This window comes from Haliotis rubra, unplaced genomic scaffold, assembly GCF_003918875.1.
Source record: "Haliotis rubra isolate DU_JTF1 unplaced genomic scaffold, ASM391887v1 Scf17, whole genome shotgun sequence".
NCBI lineage: Eukaryota > Metazoa > Mollusca > Gastropoda > Lepetellida > Haliotidae > Haliotis > Haliotis rubra.
Window position 1 is genome coordinate 68,377 of NW_025765669.1, and position 26,991 is coordinate 95,367.

Sequence of the window (26,991 nt, forward strand, 5' to 3'; positions counted from 1 at the left end):
TAGCAATATTCCAGCAATATCACAGCGGGGGACACTACAAATGGGCTTCACACATTGTACCCATGTGGAGAATCGAACCCTGGTCTTTGGTGTGAAGAGCCTACGCTTTAACCACTAGGCTACCCCATCGTCGATTGACATCTGGAGAGGTATTTGCATTAGTCGGGTCAACTTATAAATATTAGCTTGAAGTATGATATCAACACGGGTATGGATATATAAATGATATATAAAAGCCAGTATTCTTAAATTCTGCTGATATACACATACAAACAGGAAAATATTATATTAATTATATATCAACACACAAACTATTTCATTGCTAAGAGTTATTTAGCAGTACCCTACTACACTTTTTCAATTTACATTGCGCAATATTTCTTATACATTTCATTCATTCCTAAACTGAACATGGACAATTAAACATGCACAATGAAAAGGTGGAAAGTTGAATATTGTTCAACAACTATTGGCAGTGTACAAGGTCTTTCAGGATACAAACGGTTTTTTAGCAAGTTGTTTACTTAGCAGCTCTTAAGCAAGATAGTTAGTCCAAGGACATGGAGGGACAATAACATTATCTGAATGATCTTTGAATATGAGTATATAAAGGAGATTATGATTGCCACAAGTACTAGTAGCTCGATGTAAAACACGTTTCTGCTTTGGGACAAGTAACAACATGAACAGCATGTGTAGAGCATGATCGTCTCCGTTGTATTCACAAAGAAACTAAACGAAATATAATGTACAGTTTGTACAAACTCACGTAAAAAGGTTACGTACAAACATGTGAATAGCGACTCAAGCATGAGGCTGTGTAATATAAAACTACATCCACAAAGAAGTGTAGTACGGAATTTCAGTTATGTCGTATACCTGATAAGGGGACAGCAGTTGATTGTAGGATTGGGGTATTTACTGCAAAATTCAAACCTTTGTTTTGACCGCCTTTAGGAAAAACTTGTGTACTTGCTGACTGAGAAAGTGAGTGAGTGAGTTTGGTTTTACGCCGCTTGTAGCAATAATCCCGTAATATCATGGCGGGGGACACCAGAAATGGGCTTCACTCATTGTACCCATGTGGGGAACCGAACCCGGGTCTTCAGCGTGACGAGCGGACTCTTCAACCATTAGGCTACCCCACCGCCCCGACTGAGAAAAATACACAGTTCTATATTTCTGTGTATTTAATAACAATAATCTCATCACTTGTCTGTGTTAGAAGCAATGGTTAAACTCCGTAACATTACAAATTTAATTTACGAAGTAACTTCCCGTTCACAATTTTAGGAAGTGTCTCGTAATATAATTCCACTCCATACAACCAGTTTTAAAGTGCCGTCCTCAAAACAAGTGAACATAGTTTTCGGTGAATGTTATCAGTTTCAAGTTGTTATCAGTTTCAAGTTCAGAAAACATACCCAGGTTTTTTGTATTGGCTGTCGTCCTTGATTGACAGGTGTCACCTGCAAATGAGTTGTCAATATACCAGTAAGGACATGTCGTCATGTTGCGCCTGAAAAGAGGGGAATCCCCTTCAGTGCTAAAAATAACCATGAAGCTTGCATTGAACGCCTGCCTCAGACTGGCTTATTGCTTGAAAGACCGTGAAACCGACAAGGGAAGGCTAAAACATGTCGTAAGTTGATTTCCGTAGTTTTTCTTACGTATTATTACTTTTGTCAAACTTGTTAAATTATTCTGCTTCTAAGATTTATAGGAAATGGTGAAGGAAGCGGTATTTGATCATGTTCAGTAGACAAAGAGCGTTGCCTCCTACTGCACGGGAGAAATGGTATATATTGCTTGTCATGTGGGAACGTGAATGCATGCTTGGATGTGGAGCCCCGCATTGCGGTTTAATACACGGGCACACGCCTTATCGCTCGAAGCGTTTTGACAGTAATGAAAGAAAATACAAGAATTATTTAACGTTGTCTGATATTGTTTAATTCCTTTTTTCTGTACGCTTTCGTTCATTTTATTTAACGCGAGTATCTTTATAAATATTTTGATTGTTTAGTTTCATTTATTTAAATATTAGATATCGTTACATTGACGACATGTCATTTAGGGTAATGCATTTCCACATCCGAGCATATGTCATTTTATGCATTTCCTGCGATGTTAGCATCCTTTCAGGTGCATGCTCAAGCACTGAGTAAAATGCTGGGATTCATTACGTTGTCTATTCCCGTACTACATGAATAGCACATCTGCCCATGCGCACAATACACTGAGAAAATATACAAAAAAATTATTAATATATCTTCCATGTCATAAATTGGTTTTCTTGACATGTAGAACCATAGACTTATCATAGCAGCGTCTCCGTCCATGCGATTCTGTATTGAAAAAATTGATGCGAATGCTTACATAAAGAAAATATACTCATGCCAATAATGGTTGTCACCCCCCTCCCACCCCCCTCTCCAATTGAAAAAATTGAAGGGGGTGACAACCATTATTGGCATGAGTATATGTTCATGTTAAAACATGTATTTTGTTACATGCGCGTACAGTGATCGATCTATGTTACTGCATTTCCTCTCGATGTTTTATTTTTATATACATGTTAGTAATTTTTCACCTATGCTCTGTCCCTATGTGGTATTACGTTTGAGATGTGCTCTGAAGATGCTCCGGAATATGTCAAAGGTCTCGATAAATAACGAATCATGGGACTCGTCTCACGATAAAAATACGCAACCGTCCACAAAAAATCCTTTTTAACATCTGGAATCGTTCGTTTCCTGTTCGTTTCTGAATTTCTTACTCCTTCACCTTCTCTTACAATCTGTTAATAATTTAGAGTAATCTTTCAACATACATGTGCTATACTCATTACAACTTCCTACGTTTGTTAGCGAACATGTTACTATCCTCACGACAAATAACAACACCGACAGGCAAGAAAGATATTATCTTCACGACAACTCAACATTTAGTTGTCTCACCGAAGATGAGACAGACAACGGTAAATACACGTATGGTGTACAAAAAGATACCAGTGCTTGAAATAATGCATGTATCAAGTTACGTGTTGCAGATGAAAATGCAATTTCCTGTTTCCCCACAATACCTGAACACCTGGCTGAAACAGTTGAAAAAGAGCAACACACACAAAACACTGATATAACGATCAAAGTAGAATAACCTGACGAGGTAATGTGTTTACGTACAGGTAACATTATATCCTTTGAACTTAGTTCAATCCTACGTGTATTTGGAAGAGTTCCGTAAAAGAATATAACTTAAGCAGTAACTCGAATGTTATACATATAATTATTCCACCACCTTTATAACGAATAGACCCGTGAAGATCCGGGGTAGAATAGGTCTTCAGCAACCCATGCTTGCCACAAAAGGCGACTATGCTTGTCGTAAGAGGCGACTAACGGGATCGGGTGGTCAGGCTCGCTGACTTGGTTGACACATGTCATCGGTTCCCAATTGCGCAGATCGATGCTCATGCTGTTGATGACTGGATTGTCTGGTCCAGATTCGATTATTTACAGACCGCCGCCATATAGCTGGAATATTGCTGAGTGCGGCGTAAAACTAAACTCACTCACTTACGCACTCACTTATAACGAATAGAAGTGAACACGGCAAGAACGAATCGAGATAACCGGTTTTGATAATAGGGGGATGTAGAACGGCCTTGGATAACATTTAACACGTATTGGCTTCAATAGCTTGGACACTAAAGTGCAAAATGACGTACTGGTTTAGTCCGATAGTTAAAGTAGCTAAACTGGGCCCACGTCTTTGATGCGATCTCAGCCCGAAGTCGATCATTACTCTCCTTCACCGTTACAGTTACAGTAAGCTTTTAACATTACAACTGAACGTGTTCAGTGTGTTTTGATGGACACTTGCCGAGTCCCATGTCATAAAGTCCCCGGCAGATTGGTCAGATAGAGATGTCTGAAGCAGATGTATTCCCAGGGGATTTTACGCCGGGAATATGGCCGGGACTAACTTGCAACTTTCCATACTTTGATCAATGTCGTTTGGTGGTCCAAACTGGGGATGTCAGTCTGTACTGTATTTTAAGCCATCGGTCAAAACTTAAGAAACAATGTATAATGCTGATTAAAAAAACAAATAAGAAATGGTCATTCATAGGCGATTTGATACAAGTATTATACATTAATTGTTTGTGTTTGGGTCATTAAGTCACTGTTTTGGAGACTATTTTCAGCCTTATTATGTTGGAAGGTTTTCAGTGAAATCCAAGTTTTACTTCTTTTTCCCTTGCAGTTTTGTCTAATGTGCATTCAAATGTAAGTTTTGGCATTCAAGAATTACTTTCGTTTTGGTATCAAAACTAACATTGTGTTTGCAAGACTCATGCTAGTTATGTAAAAAAAAAATTGCAATACAAACGGAAGAAAATATTTCTTTTCTAATGATCATAGGGACGTCAAATTGACCTACATCCTGCTACCACGTGACCATTTGGCATTTGTGGAACAAATATTACAATAATAAATGAAAGCAAATAAAGATCATATGAAAATACTACTGTTCTAAAAATGACATCCACACACGGCTTGACTGAAAACATTTCAATGGGCGGGTCTTTGAGGCTAACACGTTTACGTTGCGTAAACAAAAACACTCGTCTCTCGGAACCGAGTACGCCCTCAACAAGACGGAAGTTTTATCGTATTTTTTGAAATCTCATATTTCTGCTCATCTGTCCCTATCGTTGGAATCTGCCGTCAGGGGTCAGCACTCGGCACGTGCGCTAAGCCAGCTGTTACGTATGTTGCGCGACAGTGAGGATAACCACAGCAGTTATCTCCCTTTGTCTTACGTGTCTTAGTTATTAACCATTTAACGAGACGTATTTTGTAATGTTTTAATAAGAACAATCTTATAAATGTAGCGTAACAACTCTTAACCTCCCGATATTGGAGTATCTAGTAAATTAAAACAAACGACATGGCGTCTCTTATTTGAGCCTAGCACCATCACGTTCAACATGGCCGTATCCGGTTTCAAGAGAAATGTCACTCTTCTGTGTGTACGACCATATTCTCCAGACGCGCGAGCCTGATTCAGTATCTCCAAGTCGGGGAGCCTAGGCATGTTATCGCAACAGAACATTCCGGTCTCAATGTTTACCCGTCCTCGGCGACACAGATTTACCAGAGAATAGTTTCCTTGGTTTATAGTAGGCAAGCAAGACAAACCCATCTGAAGCATATGACATTGATACACGTAGGGTTGCATTGCAGTGAGGCAAAAGACTCAACATTATAAACATCTTTAGGAAACTTCACGTATCTTTATGACGTTTATCAACCTGGCCTTCTGTGTGCATGTTTGGAAATTACTATTATGAACTTTCCTTAGCTATCTGTCTGGGCGTGCCTTATGTTCAGAGTGTTGGGTTTCCAGTTACCATGCAATATGAGCACACTCTAGAGAAAGTCTAAAGCCGTACACTGTGCCTGTTCCTGCTGTTACATGGCAAGATACACAGATGTACAACAGGCGACCTTTTCTGGATCAGTATCAGGACGCACTGAGGGAGTAGTTGTCTCTTATTGTTGGGGTTCGTAGTTTGTGGGTAGATGAAGTTAATTAGTAGGAGGGATTGCTGCTGCTACTGCTACTGCTACCAAAATCACAACATCCCATTACTACTTCGGCTACAGCTGCTACTACTACTACCAAACTAGTACAACTACTGTTGCTGTTTTAATATTACTCCCACTACGACTACTACTACTGCTGCTACTACTGCTGCTACTACTACTGCTGCTGCTACTACTACTACTGCTACTACAACTGCTACTGCTACTACTACTGCTACTACTACTATTACTACTACTACTGCTGCCGCTGCTGCTGCTGCTGCTACTACAACTGCTACTACTACAACTGCTACTAGTACTACTGCTGCTGCCGCACTGGTATTGCTGGTGTTTCTGCTACGACTACATACAAACGCTACTCCCCCTACTACTTCGGCTACCGCTGCAGGTACTACTATCATGCCCCTATTGCATCTAGTACTACTGCTGCCGCCGCTGCTTCTGCTACTACAACTTCTACTACTACGTACCAATGTTACTACCACAAATGTCACTGCTGCTACTACTACCAGATCGACTACCATCACTACTACCACTACAACAACGTTTTCATTTCTTCTACTTCCTTTCTTCGCCCGTCAGCATTGTAGGTTTACACCTTATATTTGTTCGTTGGCGAGACGCCATAACACAATTACGACATCAACGACAACTAACCCTTGACAAACGAACTCCAAGAAACCAGAAAATTAGTACGTGGTAACCACCTTGACACAAAACATTAATTTCAGCTGCTTTGGTTAGATTTACTTCCCTATACGAGCAGGGTTTACAGTTTGGACCAGTCCCAAGATTTGAACCCAGATCCTTTGTATGACGAGACCATTCTCTATCATGTCCTGACAGTCATTCAAAACACGTCATCATCTCATTAGGCTGCAGGTATGTGTTGTAGACCCGGGAACGCCTTGTATTGCTCTACGTGTAGCCTCTGTGTATTACTATCACCACGTGGTCAGTAACAACGTGACTGTTACGTTCTATATTTACACACACATCACCCATGGCGATGTTAAAGTAAGTGTGTATTCCCGAGAAATAGTAATCAAACACTGAAAGTTTTTTCTCTGTGATCCAAACACACACCACATAATACCTGAACTAACCTTGAACAAGATACTTGTATCTGATATAGGTGCGTGTGTAATGCTAAAAAATACCCAGTTCGTCCACAATCAAAACAGTTCGAATACTTGTTCCGGGGGCAGGGTGTGCCGCTTATAAATGTATAGCTTTGCTAATATGATCCAACGATGGTGACTTGGAATACCGATTCCTGTTGATAGCTTGGTATGTTAGCGATAATTTCTGGTTCTCTCATGTGACAGACGTAAAATAGTTTCACCATTTCGGGTATTTTTTTAAACTGGCGTTAATCCAGGCTCACTCTTTAATACTGATGAATATGCATTCAACATATGCTGCAATCATATCCAAAAGATAGGTCAATGTATTTAATTCTTTCCGATACCATTATGAACTTGGCAAGTTTACCAGAGAATCACACAGAATTAGAAAAGACCTGTAACATAAGATGGCGGTACATCTACGTCCTTCACCTTGAGGTGACGTTATTTGATAGTATGTGTAACGTTACTGTTGTCTGAAATTAACTTGAAACATAAGACCAATATTGCACTGTAATGATCGTAATCTTAACATCTGAGAAAATTCCAAGTTCTAATATTATGATGATTTGGTAAAACCGCACCTTTGCGAATTTCTGTTACTCAATAAATTACTCGATCAACCATATTAGTAAAGTTAAAACTCATCAACCCGATCCTCACTGTGGTGAGTGTAGTCTGTCTCACAGTCCCTGAACCACATTATTTTCCCTACTGCCAAGCCTTCCATGCAGTGCTAAAGCCCTAAATAAAGCAAGTCTAGATTTCCTCAGGTTTCCTCTGAATCTCTGGTCTCCCTAGGGCTCTTTTTCAATTTAAATGGACTTTTTTGTTACTATCAAAATTATATATATTCAGAGACTAAGCATTAGTCTATGTTGAATACTGTGTCTCGTCCATATTAAAGACCCGTTTCAGTACCACATCGCTACAATATACTTCATTTCAAATTGCCATTTCTCTCGAGAATAAATTGTAGCATTATGGATAAACGCCACGTAAGACCAACTGATGTCGTTCCTAGAAACAGTTTCCCGATTAACTCCGAGTGTTACGATGCTATCTGATGTATGTGAGTCTTCGTTAAGCCATGTCGCTTCAAGCCAAAATCAACATGTAGAACTGTTTCAATTAGCGCATCTTCGACGCTGTCAATTCCCCCTGGTATGCCATCTACCTTCCTTCTGGCACAGACAAGTATAAAATGATACTCCTGTATCTTTATGGGAACATCCTTATATTTACGTAGGTGGTGCACTGATAAGGGCTGCCAGAGAGACATCTGTGATGAAAAGAGCAAGGTTGTCTTCATGAAGTCCGATCGTGACTCTGTCTCACATACGTATACACAGGACATCTCGATATCTGTAACTCCATTTTATTTACATAATGATATCTCTCACAACATCTGGTTATCTGGAGCTCCACTATCTCCATACATCTCTCACAAACCGTCTTTATCTGGAGCTCCACTATCTCCATACATCTCTCACAAACCATCTTTATCTGAGCTCCACTATCTCCATATATGTCTTACAAACCGTCGTTATCTGAAGCTCCACTATCTCCATATATCTCTCACAAACCATCTTTATCTGGAGCTCCACTATCTCCATACATCTCTCACAAACCATCTTTATCTGGAGCTCCACTATCTTCATATATGTCTTACAAACCGTCGTTATCTGAAGCTCCACTATCTCCATATATCTCTCACAAACCATCTTTATCTGAAGCTCCACTATTTCCATATATCTCTCACATACCCTCGTTATCTGATGCTCCACTATCTCCATATCTCTCTCGCATACCCTCGTTATCTGATGCTCCATTCTCTCCATATATCTCTCACATACCCTCGTTATCTGATGCTCCACTATTTCCATATATCCCTCACATACCCTCGTTATCTGAAGCTCCACTATCTCCATATATCTCTCACATTCCCTCGTTATCTGATGCTCCATTCTCTGCATATATCTCTCACATACCCTCGTTATCTGGAATTCCGTTATCTCCATATATCTCTCACATACCCTCGTTATCTGAAGCTCCACTATCTCCATATATCTCTCACATACCCTCGTTTTCTGAAGCTCCGTTATCTCCATATATCTCTCATACCCTCGTTTTCTGAAGCTCGTTATCTCCATATATCTCTCTACATACCCTCGTTATCTGGAAGCACTACTATCTCCATATATCTCTCACATACCCTCGTTATCTGAAGCTCTATTATCTCCATATATCTCTCACATACCCTCGTTATCTGAAGCTCCGTTATCTCCATATATCTCTCGTATACCCTCGTTATCTGATGCTCCATTATCTCCATATATCTCTCACATACCCTCGTTATCTGAAGCTCTATTATCTCCATATATCTCTCACATACCCTCGTTATCTGAAGCTCTACTATCTCCATATATCTCTCACATACCCTCGTTATCTGAAGCTCTATTATCTCCATATATCTCTCACATACCCTCGTTATCTGATGCTCCATTATCTCCATATATCTCTCCCATACCCTCGTTATCTGATGCTCCATTATCTCCATATATCTCTCACATACCCTCGTTATCTGAAGCTCTATTATCTCCATATATCTCTCACATACCCTCGTTATCTGATGCTCCATTATCTCCATATATCTCTCACATACCCTCGTTATCTGATGCTCCATTATCTCCATATATCTCTCACATACCCTCGTTATCTGATGCTCCATTATCTCCATATATCTCTCACATACCCTCGTTATCTGATGCTCCATTATCTCCATATATCTCTCACATACCCTCGTTATCTGAAGCTCCATTATCTCTACATATCGCCAACAAGCCATCATTATCTTAAAACTAAACTCACTCAATATCTCTATCCATAAAACATTTGGAAAGCTTTGCTGAGAGCTGTAGCGTAGTAATCATGATTGAACACATATTGACTTATATGACGCTCTTCGAAATCTTGGTAATAAGAGTGTGCTCGAGTTTAATGACAAAGGTGTGAAACGTAAATACCCCAGCCTGGAGCTGTTTGAACATTACTCGACATAAAGTGAGTGAGTTTCGTTTTACGCCGCACTCAGCAATATTCCAGCAGTATGGCGGCGGTCTATAAATAATCGAGTCTGGACCAGACAATAGAGAAAGTTGACAACTGGGAAGCCGAAATCTTCCTTGTTGTCATACACAACCATGAGAAGAATTATTTGTCACTCTGAATCTTTATGCACAGATCGAAATATGAAACACATGAATGTTGTAACCCTTATCTTTAAAATCGTCAGTAAAAGAGCACTCTTGTTTGTACCTAAAACGTGGAATACATACGCCAATGACGCAACCTTATTCATAATCGATAACATCTCTGTCACAGAAACAGAGAAAGTGTGTTGAAATTCTATTCTACCAGAACAAGTCCAGCGAAAGTAAGCCACACCAAATGTTGACAACATGCATTCCTATGAAGTTTTAAACAATTGTCATCATATAGGGTGATATAGATATGAGTAAGTGTCAGACAAATCCAGTAAAGGAAATCCAGTAAAGGAATCCAGTAAAGGAAATCCAGTAAAGGAAATCCAGTAAAGGAAATCCAGTAAAGGAAATCCAGTAAAGGAAATCCAGTAAAGGAAATCCTGTAAAGGAAATCCTGTAAAGGAAATCCTGTAAAGATCGGACATGGCCGGAAATATTCTCTTTGTATATTTCTTGGTACTATTAACCCAAGAGAAGTACCTTCAAATCGCAGGTACACAAAGCTATGTCTGTTACAGACATGTCATCGTATCCCGTTTGGGTAGATCGATGCTCATGATGTTGATCACTGGATTGTCTGGTCCAGGCACGATTATTTACAAACCGCCGCCATACAACTGGGATATTGCTGATTGCGGCGTAAAACAACAAGCAAACAGACTATGTCAGGTATATATATATATATATATATTTCCTTTGGCACTGTTCCAGATAGTACGTTTACAATATATTCTGCCTTTGAAGTCATTGATATGTTGGACTTAACTAGTCGACAATACCACTTGTCAAGTTTTCCCAAGGAATGACTCTTTCGACATGTTTTAGCTTGCAACAAATGCCTCTTAATGGGCGTACAGGTCACAGTCATGAGTGCATGACTGTGGAAACATTGTCAGTTGTTCCCAATGCATCTGAGCCATAATAAGAGCTCATATGAGACGCTGTAATCTATGCATCAGAATCATTGTTTTGTATGCAACGTATGCATCTAATATACATAGAATGTATACCTTGTGGACATCTGAGACGCTGTCACAAGTGTCCCTGGGCAAATGGGATATTGTCAGTTGTGCCCCGTACATCTGAGACGTTGTCACAAGTGTACATGGGCAAATGGGAAATTGTCAGTTGTGCCCCTTGTACATCTGAGACGTTGTCACAAGTGTCCCTTGCCAAATGGGATATTGTCAGTTGTGCCCCTTGTATATCTGAGACGTTGTCACAAGTGTTCCTTGGACAAATGGGATATTGTTAGTTGTGCCCCTAGTATATCTGAGACGTTGTCACAAGTGTCCCTTGGCAAATGGGATATTGTTAGACGTATATCTGAGACGTTCACAAGGTGCCCTGGCAAATGGGATATTGTCAGTTGTGCCCCTTGTACATCTGAGACGTTGTCACAAGTGTCCCTTGGCAAATGGGATATTGTCAGTTGTGCCCCTTGTATATCTGAGACGTTGTCACAAGTGTCCCTGGCAAATGGTATATTGTTAGGTGTGCCCCTTGTACATCTGAGACGTTGTCACAAGTGTACCTTGGCAAATGGGATATTGTCAGTTGTGCCCCTTGTACATCTTAGACGTTGTCACAAGTGTCCCTGGGCAAATGGTATATTGTTAGGTGTGCCCCTTGTACATCTGAGACGTTGTCACAAGTGTCCCTGGGCAAAAGAGACACTGTTAGATGTTTCTCGTGTACATCTAGAAAATCATGTGTGCAATATAACGGAAACATTCTGAATGTGCCGCGTCTCCTACATTGTTACGTGTGCCCCGTATTCATCAGAGTCATTGTTACGTGTGCCCCCCGTATTCATCAGAGTCATTGTTATACGTTCATCGGAGACATTATACGTATTCACCCGCGGGCAACTGGCACATAGCAACCTGTGCCCCATGCTCATCTGTGAAATCGTTAGGTATGTATTCGATACGTAGTGCATGAAACCCGTAAGCATCTACGACAGTGTACGTGTGGTCTCTATGCATCTGACACATCGTTATGTGGGCCCAGAATGGATCTGAGAAAATTATTCGTGTCTGTTGTGACGTTTCGGTCGGAGAAGAACGGAAGAAACCTGTTGAAATAGACGAAAAGAGCTTGGCCATTTGACTAACAAGATCCTATAAGACCTTAAAACTGTCAACGGCATCTTTAAAAGGTATCAGCCTACCACTGTTTCTGCCCAGGAAGTGGACATAGAGCGTGTACATCTCCTTGAAAATGCTTTTGCTGTACAAATTCCTTGCAAAGGATGACACTTTGTATGCAGCAAAACTGATATCTCATCTTATACTAAACCGTGAAATACGCGAATCTCCACTTGTCCCAGCGAGTTACATTGTGCGATTTTCTGACAACTTCAAAACATCCAATGTTATAGGCACAATGCGTCTCGTCTGTAAATTCGTACAACGAAACATCCTTTGCTTTTCTGTGGTTCTGGTTCATCCTGGTGGTGATGTATGGCTGCTGTACGTGTTTGAGAAGATCAAAGATCATAATACAAACGCAAATGAAGGAACGTTTACTCGAAACTATCCACCTACAGATGGTGTTTGTCCTGCAGATGCTTGACCATTAACATCGACATTGAGATGCTTGTGATGGACGTTCTGAAATCTCTGTGAAGGAAGTTCCAAAATTTTATAGACTAACAACGACGTTTAGTTAAACCTTGCTTCAGTTCATACAATATGGGTGAGTGAATGAGTTTGGTTTTACTCCGCCTTTGGCAATATTCCAGCAATATCACGGCGGGAGACACCAGAAATGGGCTTCACACATTGTACCCATGTGGGGAATCGAACTCTGGTCTTCAGCGTGACGAGCCAACGTTTAGCAACTGGGCTACCCCACCGCCCTCATATAAGATGATATATTATATCATTGAGCGAGGTTAGTGTGTGCACACATCTATAAATTACGCATATGATAGTTATGACACAGTGCTGTCTCTAATTTGAAGTTGAACATCCACAAAGCGGTTATCAAATAGCTATGTTTCGGCAGTTCACCCTTAAAGAGAATCGCATAATGGACCCCTTTAATTTCATGTGATTATGAAAGGGTTTAAACGATTGCATTCGTTATTATGTATCTGACAACAGTTACTGAGCGATTCATAATGGTAACGTTGTATGGTGACCATTGCAGGTAACGATCTAGGTTAAGTCAATTCAACATCACTGGTTCTTACTTCTAACCAATGGATATGACTATGACTATGGGTATCAGTTACGCAAACCCATACAATTATACCACAACAGCAATTAACCTTGATTTCGTTGAAACGGGGTGTGCTTCAAGGAATTTACATGCATTGATATCCTGCTGTATGTATCTACATGTATCTCTTCATTCTCATGTAGGGGGCGGTGGGGTAGCCTAGTGGTTAAAGCGTTGGCTCGTCACGCCGAAGACCCGGGTACAATGTGTGAAGCCCATTTCCGGTGTCCCCCGCCGTGATATTGCTGGAATATTGCAAAAACTCATGCAGTCAGTCATTCTCATGTAAATTCAAGGTAATCGTGAGACTAAACAGGAATGCGTATTTCCGAAGAACACAAACTCACAATGAATACTTGGTGTAGTGTTTCTCTATGTTGCATAATCAGTGACACATTAATACATCACGCGGGAGGGTTTTAAGGAAACACTGAAACATTCATGTAAAAAATAAAACGTAACACGAGTGTGCCAAGGCCAGTATCATACACACCGCTCCTACTTCAGTTTATAGATGACTGGCGTCTTACCTAAATACAATGTCTCAATTGGTTGGCTGGTTGGTTTGACGCCGCACTCAGCGATATTAAAGCTATATGGCGGCGGTCTGTAAATATATGTAATCGAGTCTGGACTAGCCAATCTAGTGATCAACATCATAAGCATCGTTCTACGCAACTGGAATACGATGACATGTGTTAAACAGGTCATGGAGCCTGACCACCCGTTAGTCGCCTCTTACAACACGCATGGGTTGCTGAAGACCTATTTTACCCGGATCTTCACGGGCACAATGTCTCACTTGACAATGGTAGGCATGTAAACCACACCACCGTAGGAATAATGTGACCACAAGGTTTACGAATGCTAGTTTAGAAGTCTAGATTGAGTATTGGTCTTTTGGAGGCCTTTCATGTTTGATTATACACGACTGGTCACCGTACTGACAATATCACGTTGCTAAATCACGTATTGCACCGGTGAATTATCAGATGGTATGAAGAGGGGGAATTCTGAATCTAGTTAGGGCGGTCATAAAAAGTGTTGGAATGGTGGGGTAGCCTAGTGGTTAACGCTTTCGCTCGTCACGCCGAAGATCCGGGCTCGATTCCCCACATGGTTACAATGTGTGAAGCCTATTTCTGGCGTCACCGCCGTGATATTGCTGGAATATTACTAAAATAGGCGTAAAGCTAAACTCACTCACTCACTGAATCTATCTGTTTTGATTATTACTAGGTTCGAGTTGGGTCTCATCACCCTTCCCAATATCGAGGTGTTCCCAGTATACTCTGATGATGACATCACAGACAGGCTATACCACAGATGGACGGTGATTCTACTGGTATTGTTATCCGTAGTGGTGATGCTTGTCAACCTCGTGGGGGACCCAATCCACTGCTGGTGTCCAGCAGAGTTCACGGACTCTCACTGCAACTACACCGAGGCTTTGTGTTGGATCCAAAACACGTATTTCGTCCCAGCTAACGATTACCTACCGGACAATGTCCTAGAAAGAGAAGAGTTGGAGATAAAATACTACCAATGGGTTTCTATCATCTTACTTTTCCTAGCGCTGTGTTTCAAAACTCCAAATATGTTTTGGAAGATGCTGAATGGGAGGGGTGGAATAAATCTGGAGAAGATGATTTGCTATTGCAATTCAAACCAGATTGGAGACAAGAGAGAAGAAAGTGTTCAGGTTGTTGGAAGGATTCTTGACCGTTGGCTGACGACATCAAAACGAGCTCATTATGGATTGGTACATACCATCATTGAAAAGACTTCCACCTGTTTCTGTTTCTGCCTCGGAGGACGTAATGGGACATATTTAGCAGGACTGTATTTATGTGTCAAATTTAGCTACGTGTTTGTGTCTATTGGCATTTTGTTGTTACTCAACAAATTACTGGCAATGGAGTATACGGTCTTTGGAGTAGAAATGATTGATAATCTCATTAAAAATAAGGAAATGAGAGAATCTCCGCTGTTTCCCAGAGTCACGTTGTGTGATTTTGAGATACGCCGCCTTCAGAATATTCAACGATACACGGTGCAATGTGTTTTAGCAGTTAACCTATACAATGAGAAAATATTTGCTTTTCTTTGGTTTTGGTTAGTAATTATAACTTTAATTGGACTCTACAGTTACATTACATGGATTAAGAAGTTAATGATTCCTTCGGGAAGGACCTTTTTCGTTCACAAATACCTGCACTATGTCGACAGAAAGCTTCAGAAAAATCACGCTAGGGGTAAATTCATACGAGACTATCTTTCCACGGATGGTGTATTTGTGTTGAGGATGTTGGAGTACAACACAAGTGAAATGCTGGTGGTTGATATAGTGAAGGTCCTGTGGGACAGTTTTGGGGAGGGCGTCATGGTCTAACACTGGAAACGTTTGGGTTGATTGTTGTGATGTCGTGTCACGCCAACCTGAATAATCTGGATGTGAATTATTTTTAAAGCTGTAAATGAACATAGGGATTTTCAAAGAAGTGGTGACCGGGTGGAACTTTTAAAAGGCTCCTGATGTGAATTATTTTTAAAGCTGTAAATGAACATAGGGATTTTCAAAGAAGTGGTGACCGGGTGGAACTTTTAAATGGCTCCCGATGTGAATTATTTTTAAAGCTGTAAATGAACATAGGGATTTTCAAAGAAGTGGTGACCGGGTGGAACTTTTAAAAGGCTCCTGATGTGAATTACTTTTAAAGCTGTAAATGAACATAGGCATTTTCAAAGAAGTGGTGACCGGGTGGAACTTTTAAAAGGCTCCTGATGTGAATTTTTTTAAAGCTGTAAATGAACATAGGGATTTTCAAAGAAGTGGTGACCGGGTGGAACTTTTAAAAGGCTCCTGATGTGAATTTTTTTAAAGCTGTAAATGAACATAGGGATTTTCAAAGAAGTGGTGACCGGGTGGAACTTTTAAAAGGCTCCCGATTTTGATCACGTGAACCATTAGGCTACTATTTCATGGATAGGGTGAGTAAATATTGTTTTAAGCCGCATCATTAGTATTGCAGCTATCCGCAGCTTATCTAAGGATAGGGTATAGTTGGAATCGCACAGTGGACTCCACTTTCAGCAACGATTTCTGATAAAATTGATTTTGAGCACCTGAAAGGTATTTATTTGGGAATTGTATTAATGTGTTACTTGATGTTTCCTTCAGTTTGCAAGACACTGAGATGTATGTCAGTTTTCTGTTGGTGGTTTCTTAAGGACAAGAAATCGGAAATTAGATAAATTTAGAAAGCGTAAACGTTTTACATATCAATTGTTAATCCTATATATTTGTTTGTTTGCATTAATCCACGTCATATTACAAATTAACACTATTATAGACGTATCAAAATCTGTTTAAATGTTACGCACTACACATTTAAGTTGAATAGATGTTTCTTTTATTCAAACGCTTAATCAGAACTATTGAAGCACTATGCTAACGCTCACCTGTGTCTGAGTAACAGACTCCCATAAATGTGTCAGTTGCGATATGCAGGTATATGTTTGATATTTATAGATGTAATGCATAAATCATGCATTAAAGTGATGAAATAGATTATATGTACATGCTCAAAGTGCATTATAGAATGCTGTCGTTCGAACTTGAGCTGTTATATATATATTTAAAATGTTATGTTATATTTATTTAAAATGTTATATTTATGTTAGATTTATTTAAAATTTTATGTTCTGTCAAACGTGACACAAAATAAAAAAAACTTAATACAAAATACATTAGCCCATTGGCGGAACCCATATATGGTAAATATTCAATTATGGGGTATGGATTTGAGAAAAAGTTACAATAGCATTACCCACAGCTCAATCTGAAAGGTCCAGTTTAAGAATTCGTAGTCTTTTTAAGGTGTTCTCTGTCTCATATCTGTCTGTCAGATATATACCGCTAGCTTCTTTTCCGCATTCACTTCGGTACTAGTATTATATCTATTTCAGGACATGTTCCAGAGTGTGTTATTTCACACGAAGGTAGACGTCGCCCAATGGTTTATAAACTCTCAGTAGTGTCACATTATTTTGAGATAATACGGTTTTTGTTTCTCTCATGTATATATTAGCTGTAAAATCCAAATGGATGTTTTATAGCTTAATGATTAAGATGTGAAATATTTTTTCATTGGTCACATTCCAAGAATTCCATTTATTGAGTATGATACATTTGACGTGTTGCTCTAACACTGTTAAACATGTATTGTGAATTTTATAATAAATTATGCCGTCAAATATTTTGTTCTATCTCGGTAATCGTGTACATTGTGACTTAATATGACTTTTCTATATCAAATCGAATATTAATACAACTCATCATCAGGTTAAGGCCTTGGTTATCACGGCAGAAATGGTTGCAGAGGGATGATGAGATGAACGGCGATAAACCATCTGTTCACAGTATCATCTGCATGATCACGTCATCGAGCGTGGACATATAACATTTAGCCGTCTTGCATGGAAAGTGTGGTCTGGTTTCAATTGTTCCACATATCATTTAGCTGTCCAAAGTGTGGCTTGATGTATGACAGATGAAATGAGTCAACTGCACAAAATGAGAGAATATATTAGCATGGTAAGAGCATGTTGAAAGAGCAATGAGATGGCAAAATCCTTTCCACTTTCGTAAGAAATCTCTGCTAAAAGCAGAGTCGATAGCACAATTGTTGCTGTATCAGGTTGTGTTTGTTTGACGCCGCATTCAGCAGTATTACAAGTTTACGAGTCTGGACCAGACAATCTACTGATTGACACAATGAGCTATGATGACTGAGCATGTTTCTATGAGTCACTATCAAATAGTGATGAAATCAGGTGTTCGCGAAAAAGTGAGCGTATCGTGCCCCACCGGTGGCACCCATGTGTCTAAATCCTTGTTTTAAGACACGGCGTGTCTGTTTCATATCCTATACGAGATCAAACATGCTGGTCATTGACTTTTGTACCTGGCTGTGCAACAATTGAATTGCAAAGAGATGTACCTCTGCACAAAAGCATGTGGCAGTTTTGTATACATAATACCCGGTAGAGAGGGGGAGAGAATACGAAATATTGAAATGATAGCATAATGTTGCTGAGAGAGGAATAACCAAAACGCCTGGTAATGCTAGCATGTATTTATTTAGAATGAGTGAGTGAGTTAATATTTAACGTCACTATTTATTTAAATAATCGAATACAATATGCATGAGGGCGCAATTGTCACATGTGTCAGTCAATCAACAGTTGACATCCTTATGTGGTTAACTTGTTAAAGGGATCAACCACTCTGGTCATTTGGACAAGGCGTCCGACCTCGGATCTGAATCCCATCAGTGGTCCGAATCCTGTCATGGACTCGGACTTTTTATGACTGGTACATTGAAGCAAAATATGAATGTGTCTAGCCAATACTTCAGCGGTACGTTTTGAACATGGTACACTTCATTAAAATGTATCTGTTGATGATGATGAAGATGCTGATGATGATGTCAGAGATTTAGCGAACGTATTTTCTGGTCTACATCTGAACTCGACAAATGCAGGTTGTTTGTTTGTTGTGTAACGCCGCACTTCTATCCAAAGTAAGCGAACTAATCCTAAAGCCGTAGAGCGTGAGGAAATATGAGGGGTGAGTTTAGTTTTACGCCGCACTCAGCAATATGCCAGCTATATGGCGGCGATCTGTAAGTAATCGAATTTGGACCAGACAATTCAGTGACCAACAGCATGAGCGTCGATCTACGCAATTGGGATTTGATGCCTTGTGTCAACCAAGTCAGCGAGCCTGACCACCCGATCCCGTTAGTCGCCTTTAACGACAAGCATGGGTTACTGAAGACCAATTTCAACCCGATCTTTACGGGTACGAAAACGCTCCTGCTCAAGTGGTCAGCAGACGCGAGCAGCAATGGCATATTATTCTGTTTCTTTGTGTCACTAACGGTACATGTAGATGTAGTCAGTGCATGAACTAGACTAGAATGCATGCTGAACTTTTATTTTGATTATTATTAGGTTTGGTAACATCGATCCTCCTTCCATCCGTGTAACACCTCAAAACTCCGACGACGACATCGCCGACCGCCTCCACCACAGATGGACGGTTATGTTGCTGGCCCTGCTGGCCTTGCTGGTGACGTATCAGGAATATGTTGGCGACCCCATCCATTGTTGGTGCCCGGCTCAGTTCACCGATTCTCACTGTAACTACACCGAGTCTCTTTGCTGGATCCAGGAGAACTACTTCGTCCCCATTGATGAAAGTCTCCCGACAGACGAGGGCAATAAGAATGCTAAAGTCAAGTACTACCCATGGGTGCCCACGATTCTCCTCTTTCTGGCACTTTGCTACAAAGGTCCAAATATCATCTGGACAATGATGAAGACGGCAAGTGGGGCTAACTTGTATAAGATGATCTGTCGTTGCAATGATTGCCAGATTGGTGACCAAAGGGAAGTCGCTATAGAAGAAGTGGGAGACTTCTTACATCGTTGGTTGACGACATCTAAAAGAGCAACTTACGGAACTGTTCATACTATCATTGAAAAGATCTCTGCTTGCTTCTGTTTCTGTCTTGGGAAACGGACTGGAACGTACTTAGCAGGCCTGTATCTGGGAGTAAAGATCTGTTACTTGGCAGTGTCAGTTAGTATGATACTTCTGTTGAACAAATTCCTTGCCATCAAATATACGTTTTACGGATATGAAGTTTTAGAAAGCCTAGTTGCTAACAGAGAACTACCTGAATCGCCGAGATTTCCTACCGTGATATTGTGCGAGTTTGATATTCGTCAACTACAAAATATTCAACGGTTCACCGTTCAGTGTGTGTTGTCAGTGAACTTGTACAATGATAAAATATTTGCCTTTTTGTGGTTCTGGTTTGTGATAATGATGATGTCTGGCCTCTACAGCTACATCATGTGGATGAAGAAAATACTCATCCCGTCAATCAGGCGTGACTTTGTGAATAAATACCTTGGTTACATTGATAAAGAGCTTCTGAAGAAAAAGAATTCGAAGGTCGTGGCAAAGTTTACTCGTGATTATCTCTCAACGGACGGTGTATTTGCTCTCAGAATGATTGAGTATAATACAAGTGAAATGGTGGTTATGGAACTCATGAGACTTCTTTGGGACAAATCACAGATTTCACTTAAGGCCTAGAAATAAGCGTCTGACAGAAACGGTTGACAAAAGATATGGATATATGGAGCCATTGTTCCAACTTTACCTTTTATTTGGAACATTACATTATGATGGAAATACCTGGTTACCGAAATTTGCGCAACAAGGAACCATGGTAAAACTTCCCCATAGACCTGCCAGACCGATCAGTACCGCACAGAGACCCGTTCATGCTAGAATCAGTTTATTATTATTTAAATAAATAATTCTCAACAGTACATTACAGATGAGGGCCGGTCGGATAGCTTTGTGGTTAAAGCATTCGTCCGTCACGCCGAAGACCCGGGTTCAATTACCAACATGGGTAGAATGTTTACAGCCCATTGCTGGTGTCCCCCGACGTGATATTGCTGGACTATTGCTAAAAGAAGCGTAAAACTAAATTCACTCACTCATCATAGATGTGATATTATAATAAGTTCAGTTCATTATACATGACATGTTATATAAAGAACATGTCATGAATAATGTTCATATTACCAATTGTGGTTTATAGCGTCACTTTAATGTGAATTAGTTTATGTTACGTTTATGTTGTATTCAGATTTTCCTTATTTTTGTTTTATTTATATTTTGTTTACGTAGCAGCCTATTTTGGTAAATTAGTTTCTTCCAACGTTGTATTTCCATTCCCAATAGTAGTTTTACAATCAACATTCCACGTATTTCCCATGTTCATATGTAACACTAGCTGCCTACGTCATTGCCATCTATGTTAGGATCCCATGCATCAAGTATCTTAACGTTGCCATAAACAGGGAATAAAGACTGGACAATAGCAAATTTACGTCCTTGCAAATTTGATACGTATCAATCAAATAGCACACTGATTATCTCCAGTTTAATGATAGGCCATCAATCCATAATTAACTAAGATCTGAGTTACCTAAAGAATAAGATACTATGACATACGACATTAATGAGGTATATGCTTAAAGTGGGAACCAAAACATTCCTCAGTTCCTATTCATGTCGAAACTGATAAATCGTAACACGGTGGGCACCGCCTGTCAGCGTAAAACGTGTCAATCCAAAACTGCGCGCAGCCATAACGTATCTATTTAGAATTTTCACATTACCTTTTCTTGAAATGTTGACGATGACCCAGTAGGTTGAAGTCTATAACAAGAGGTCTCTCTGTATTTTATGCTACACCCCACCCCCACACCCCATCACCCCACACCCCACACCCCATCGAAATATAAATCATGTAATCAACTGAAATGATTGAAATCAAATGGTCGTCACATGATCCGACATGATCTCTACAGCGTACTGTGATACTCTACAGATTTGTATGAAAAGTTATTTGAATTTTGGTTTGTTGTTGATTTAAAGCTGTGATACCATATCCGTCTATTGGATATTGGATATTTGAGGTGCGGCATTTTACGACTTTTGTGGAGTTACGCCCCTTGGGTATATCAGGAACCTATGATCGTGGGTCAAGGTCCCAGATTCGCACTGATATATTGCTTGGTATGCCGGCATGTTACTCAAGCATTTCCAAAGCATTAAGTAGGCCTGACTCATTTGGCGTGGTATAAATCACTGCATAAATAATACCGTTCAAAGTAACGTTAACACTAATTTTCTTATGTACATTCCATTACGTCACGCGTTAGAATTTCTTTTTTTTAGAAAGTACTGATAAATTGTGGTCCCTATATGATACTTGTTTTAGTTTTGGATATATTTACGTTTGTTTCATGGATCATTTTTGTGAATTATATTCATGAGTTACTGTTCATGGTTTATATTTTTATGAATAAACTTTAAGACAATTATTCGTTCATTTTGTCTGATATAAGGGAACCTCGGTACTCCAGACACCGTTTTACTAACCACACACACATAACCGAGGACATCCACTTCAGACGGGTCCGTCTCCGGGTTATGTTTCTGCATGTTTCATAAATAATAATTTGAACCTCGTGAAATCGAATTTAAAACAGATTATATATAAAACGGTACGATGAAATTACGATGCACATAAAATACGATTTTGCGTTGTGTTGAAACTTAAAACGTTAACACTAGAAAATAACCAGATTGGAGTGTCTATCATTGGTTGTAAACAACAATTTAAGAAATGAAAGGAGACAATTAAATGAACCCGTAAAGACTTGGTTGACACATGTCATCGTATCCCAATTGCATAGATCGATGCTCAAGATATTGATCACTAGATTATCTGGTCGATTCACTCGATTATTACAGACCGCCGCCATATAGCTGGAATGTTGCTGATTGCGGCGTAAAACAACAAACAAACAAAACAAACAATTATACAGATCGTTCACTGAAAATCACTGATAATATCAGGTGTTCGAGAAATAGGTGGACATGTAACTCCTCATCATATTTACACAATTTGAATACAATGCAAACATACTAGTGATGGTTTGTTTGCTTTCTTACGTCACCCAGCATTTCTCACAATGTGTATGTACACAAACTTGGCCATGACATACATGTGTCCTATGCGCTTCCCGCGAAGTCGATCAAATTCCTTAAGAATAAATCTATTTATTACGCATAACAATCAATATTGTAAGTCTTATATAATCTTTATTAATAGATACAAAGAGAGTCACCAAGTATAAATAAACAAACAGTTTGGCCCTAGAAGGTCCTGCAAGTATGCATTGCGCTACTGAACTGGCCTTTCTTCGCGGACATTTCCACGTGAATAGTGTCCACGTGTCAAATTCTGTTTACAACATAATCCTTTCGTAAACAACTTTTTCCAGTTGTGGGTATAGAAATACAGCAGATATTAAAAATACAGGGTATTCATTGCATTGTGTCGTATTAATACTGAATGGACTTTTTTGCAATTTATTGTTCTCATTTAGAGACAAACGGATTATATGTGTATATCGTATACAAGTGTCATTGTACGTTCATGAAAGCTTTATTTGAACAAATTTTATGAGTGAGTATTCTCGTAGCTTCAAGGTATGGAACAACTGCAAAAAATACAACATTAACATATCTGCGTATATGTATATGTGTATGTGTACAATGACAACATAACACTTTATGATACAATTGCTATGATTTATTTTTGTGAGCGACTAAATATCCTTGTCACTACCAAACAATGGTGACACCAGGTGTTTGAGTGTTGTGTCTTGGCAACCATCACAGACACTTGCAAAGGCAAGTCAAATATACACCTGAAACAATGGTAAATGTGGTACATAATTAGGAATTGAATCATCTTTGTCGATGTGTCAAGTTTGAAAATGTCTTCTAAGCGCCCAACAAATTAAACAGTGTGGAAACTAAGCTCCTAGGCTTCGTGTTTCGTAAAGCTGAGCAAAAGCATTTTTAGACAAAGCCACGTGGATCTCTTTAAAATTTTCGTAAACCCCCAATAGCTAACTCTGTATGTGTAAATGTATACTTTGTTTCAACATTTAACCATGATGTTTCAGCCAGTTCTTGAAATAAACTGTGGCATTGCTAGCCTAGATGTGAAGTAGTCTTTGTATAACCATTTACATGTAAAGTCCCCATAAGCCTCTATACATTTATACTTATGCGGACTTCCAATATAGGAGGGGCGGTGGGGTAGCCTGTAGTTCGATTCCCCGCATGGGAACAATGTGTGAAGCTCCTGCCGTGATATTGCTGAAAGCAGCGTAAAACTAAACTCACTCCAATGGGAGATATATTGTAATATTTCTTTCTTTCCAGGTATGTGGTTGGAGCTGACCTTCCGTTACGGCTATTCCCTCCACATTCCGATGACGACATCTCCGACCGCCTTCACCACAGATGGACGGTACTGATGCTTGCCATCATGGCTATAGTGGTTGGCGTGACCGAGTACGTGGGAGACCCGATCCATTGTTGGTGTCCTGCAGAGTTCACTGACTCCCACTGTAACTACACCGAAGCCATCTGCTGGATCAAAGACACCTACTACATCCCCCAGACTGACTACGTACCCACCGACATACACCGACGGGAGGAGAAAGAAATCAAATATTATCAATGGGTTCCGATAATCCTGCTCTTCTTGGCTCTGTGTTTCAAAGCGCCTAACCTCTTCTGGAAGATGCTGAACACGAAGAGTGGTGTGAATCTTGAGAAGATGATCGCGCTCTGTGATGACTGCCAATTTGGATCCGAACGTGAGCATCACATTGAAATAGTAGGACATGTCATAGATCGCTGGCTCAGAGCATCAAAACGGGCAACGTTTGGTATCCTCCACGTCATCATTGAAAAACTCTCTGCATGCTGCTGCTTTTGTCTTGGAAGAAGAACTGGAACCTACTTAGCTGGTCTCTACCTTGGCATCAAGATCCTCTACATGTTTGTTTCCGTTGGCATGCTGTTCCTGCTGAATAAATTCCTTGCGATGGACTATTGGGTATATGGAGCGGAGGTGATCGAACACCTGTTGACGAACAGCGAATTGAGGGAATCGCCAAGATTCCCAAGGGTAACATTATGTGACTTCGAAATTCGTCAAATGCAAAACATTCAACGCTATACGGTACAATGCGTGCTGTCCATCAATTTGTTCAACGAAAAGATCTTCGCCTTTCTCTGGTTCTGGTTCGTAATCATGATATTCTTCGGGGTCTACAGCTACATCATGTGGCTCAAAAACGTCATCATCCCATCCAAGCGGATCTCATATGTACACAAATACCTATGCAGTATTGATCGTAAGTTGCAGAAGTCTCACGCTGAGGGTAAGTTCACGCGAGATTACCTTGCTACGGACGGGGTGTTTGCTCTGAGAATGTTGGAATACAACACGAATGAGATGGTAGTGTTGGACGTCATGAAGTTCCTGTGGGGAAAATTCGGAGAAAGTGTCGTCGTCTAATTGGTCACATGGAACTGGAATGGAAATCTTTCACCGGTGCTAATAAACTGTTCCCATGAAGTATTTTTGAATCATATATTGATTGAAATCATTGGATCATGGCATTTATACATTATATCGGTACATTCAGCTGGCACACCAGACATGATTTTACCCGTCCTCTAAGTCATCTACATCAATAAGTCGTGTATCAGATATTACGTCTTCTGTTCATCCAACTTTCTAGAGGGACGCCTACATACATGCAAAGAACTCATGCATTCCGTAACACATTCGATATATAGAAATCTAAATCTCTACACTTTTCACTATTCTTTTATCTGGAAAATAAATTGAATGTGATTCAAAAATTAAATCATATCATGACAGTGCAACGTCTTTATTGTACATTCTCTCTGTGACAATATTGCACATATACAGTCAATGTATCGTACTTTCATAAATATTAGTAATTGTTTTCTGTTACAGTTATGTTTTGTTAACATCTTTGTAATTATGTATACCTTCATTCTCAAACCTATAAAATTGCACAAATTATAGCACAAATATATAACGCTCAAATTGTCAGTGGAATAATTATTTTTCATATTTATTTGACAAACACTTCGGCGTGTACGTTTGCGTGTACATAAAATATCATATAACATGTGGGGCGGTAGGGAGGTGGGGTAGATGGTTAAAGCGTTGAAGACCCGTGTTCGATTCCCCACTTGGGTACAATGTGTAATGCCCATTTCGGGTGTGTCCAGCTGTGATATTGCTGGAATATTGCTAAAAGCGCCGTAAAACCAAACTCACTCACTCATAAAACATCTTTGTCAGGGATCCAGAAGAACACTATAGAAGACTATCAATGCCACCCTGAGGATTACCAAAGACGTTGGACAGTAACCGAAACGGTTGTAAGAACTGCTGTCTTTTGGCAGCATGAACTCTTAAAAGTTTTTTCTTTGCCATGGGTTTTTCATTTACTGTCAGAACTGCATTATTATGACATTTATTCAAGAATTGATAGTTTTTCCCTGGTTGTGTTGCATTTTTAACAGTTTTTACCCCACTATATTTTGCTGTGGTAATTTTATAGTTCCATGTTTTTATGTTGTGATAGTGATGTTAACTGGTTGTGTGTTATTTACGTATTTTGATTCAACCCATTTTACTGTACATTAAGTTTTTCACCATGCCCCACTTTACGGGAAATATTCCAAATATTACGTCAAGTGCAACTGTACTTTACCCAAATTATAAAAAACAAAGGGCAGCGCTTACAAGGCAGCATTGAGCTCGAGGGACAGAAGGAAGTTATATTTTCGGGTAGAACGACTGGGGAAGAAATATACATATTAATGGTGCGGACTTCAAAGGAAATGTGTTGCACGTGTTATGCAACAATATTTGGGTTTTCATAGCATCTCTATTCCTGTTTCTAATTTGGACTTACTGGGAGGTATATAATCGCAGAGAGACACGTTTTCATCATATTTTTTGTTTATTTATAGCAATTATTCATGATTGTTGGGGTTTTTTTGCTTTATTTTTGGGGAAGGTATCTTTCAATGCTGGCATAGGTTGAACAAAACTCCAACCCCGCAGAAAAAAAGGTTTGAAGATAGTATCCTTATTTATGAGTGACGGGATTTTTATTTATCATATGATATATATTGTTTGCTCGTGTAATCGTGTCTTTTGCTATTATAGAAAATAATACAAG

At 39.7% G+C, this 26,991-nt stretch overlaps 1 protein-coding gene across 4 annotated transcripts; it reads left to right on the forward strand.

Moving 5' to 3' along the window:
• The first annotated feature begins 1,558 nt into the window (after positions 1 to 1,558).
• Positions 1,559 to 25,926, forward strand: LOC124272440 (innexin unc-9-like). Of its 4 annotated transcripts, none has more exons than XM_046707608.1 (2): positions 1,559 to 1,642; positions 19,255 to 20,704. In XM_046707608.1, the coding sequence occupies exons 1-2, from the start codon at positions 1,638 to 1,640 to the stop codon at positions 20,405 to 20,407; spliced, it is 1,158 nt and encodes a 385-aa protein (XP_046563564.1). In that variant the 5' UTR covers positions 1,559 to 1,637; the 3' UTR covers positions 20,408 to 20,704. The 4 variants fall into 4 exon arrangements, with proteins under 4 accessions (XP_046563564.1, XP_046563565.1, XP_046563563.1 ...); XM_046707609.1 differs by lacking the exon at positions 19,255 to 20,704 and adding an exon at positions 24,134 to 25,926 and having other exon boundaries at positions 1,563 to 1,642; XM_046707607.1 differs by lacking the exon at positions 19,255 to 20,704 and adding an exon at positions 14,476 to 15,767 and having other exon boundaries at positions 1,565 to 1,642.
• Positions 25,927 to 26,991: the final 1,065 nt, after the last annotated feature.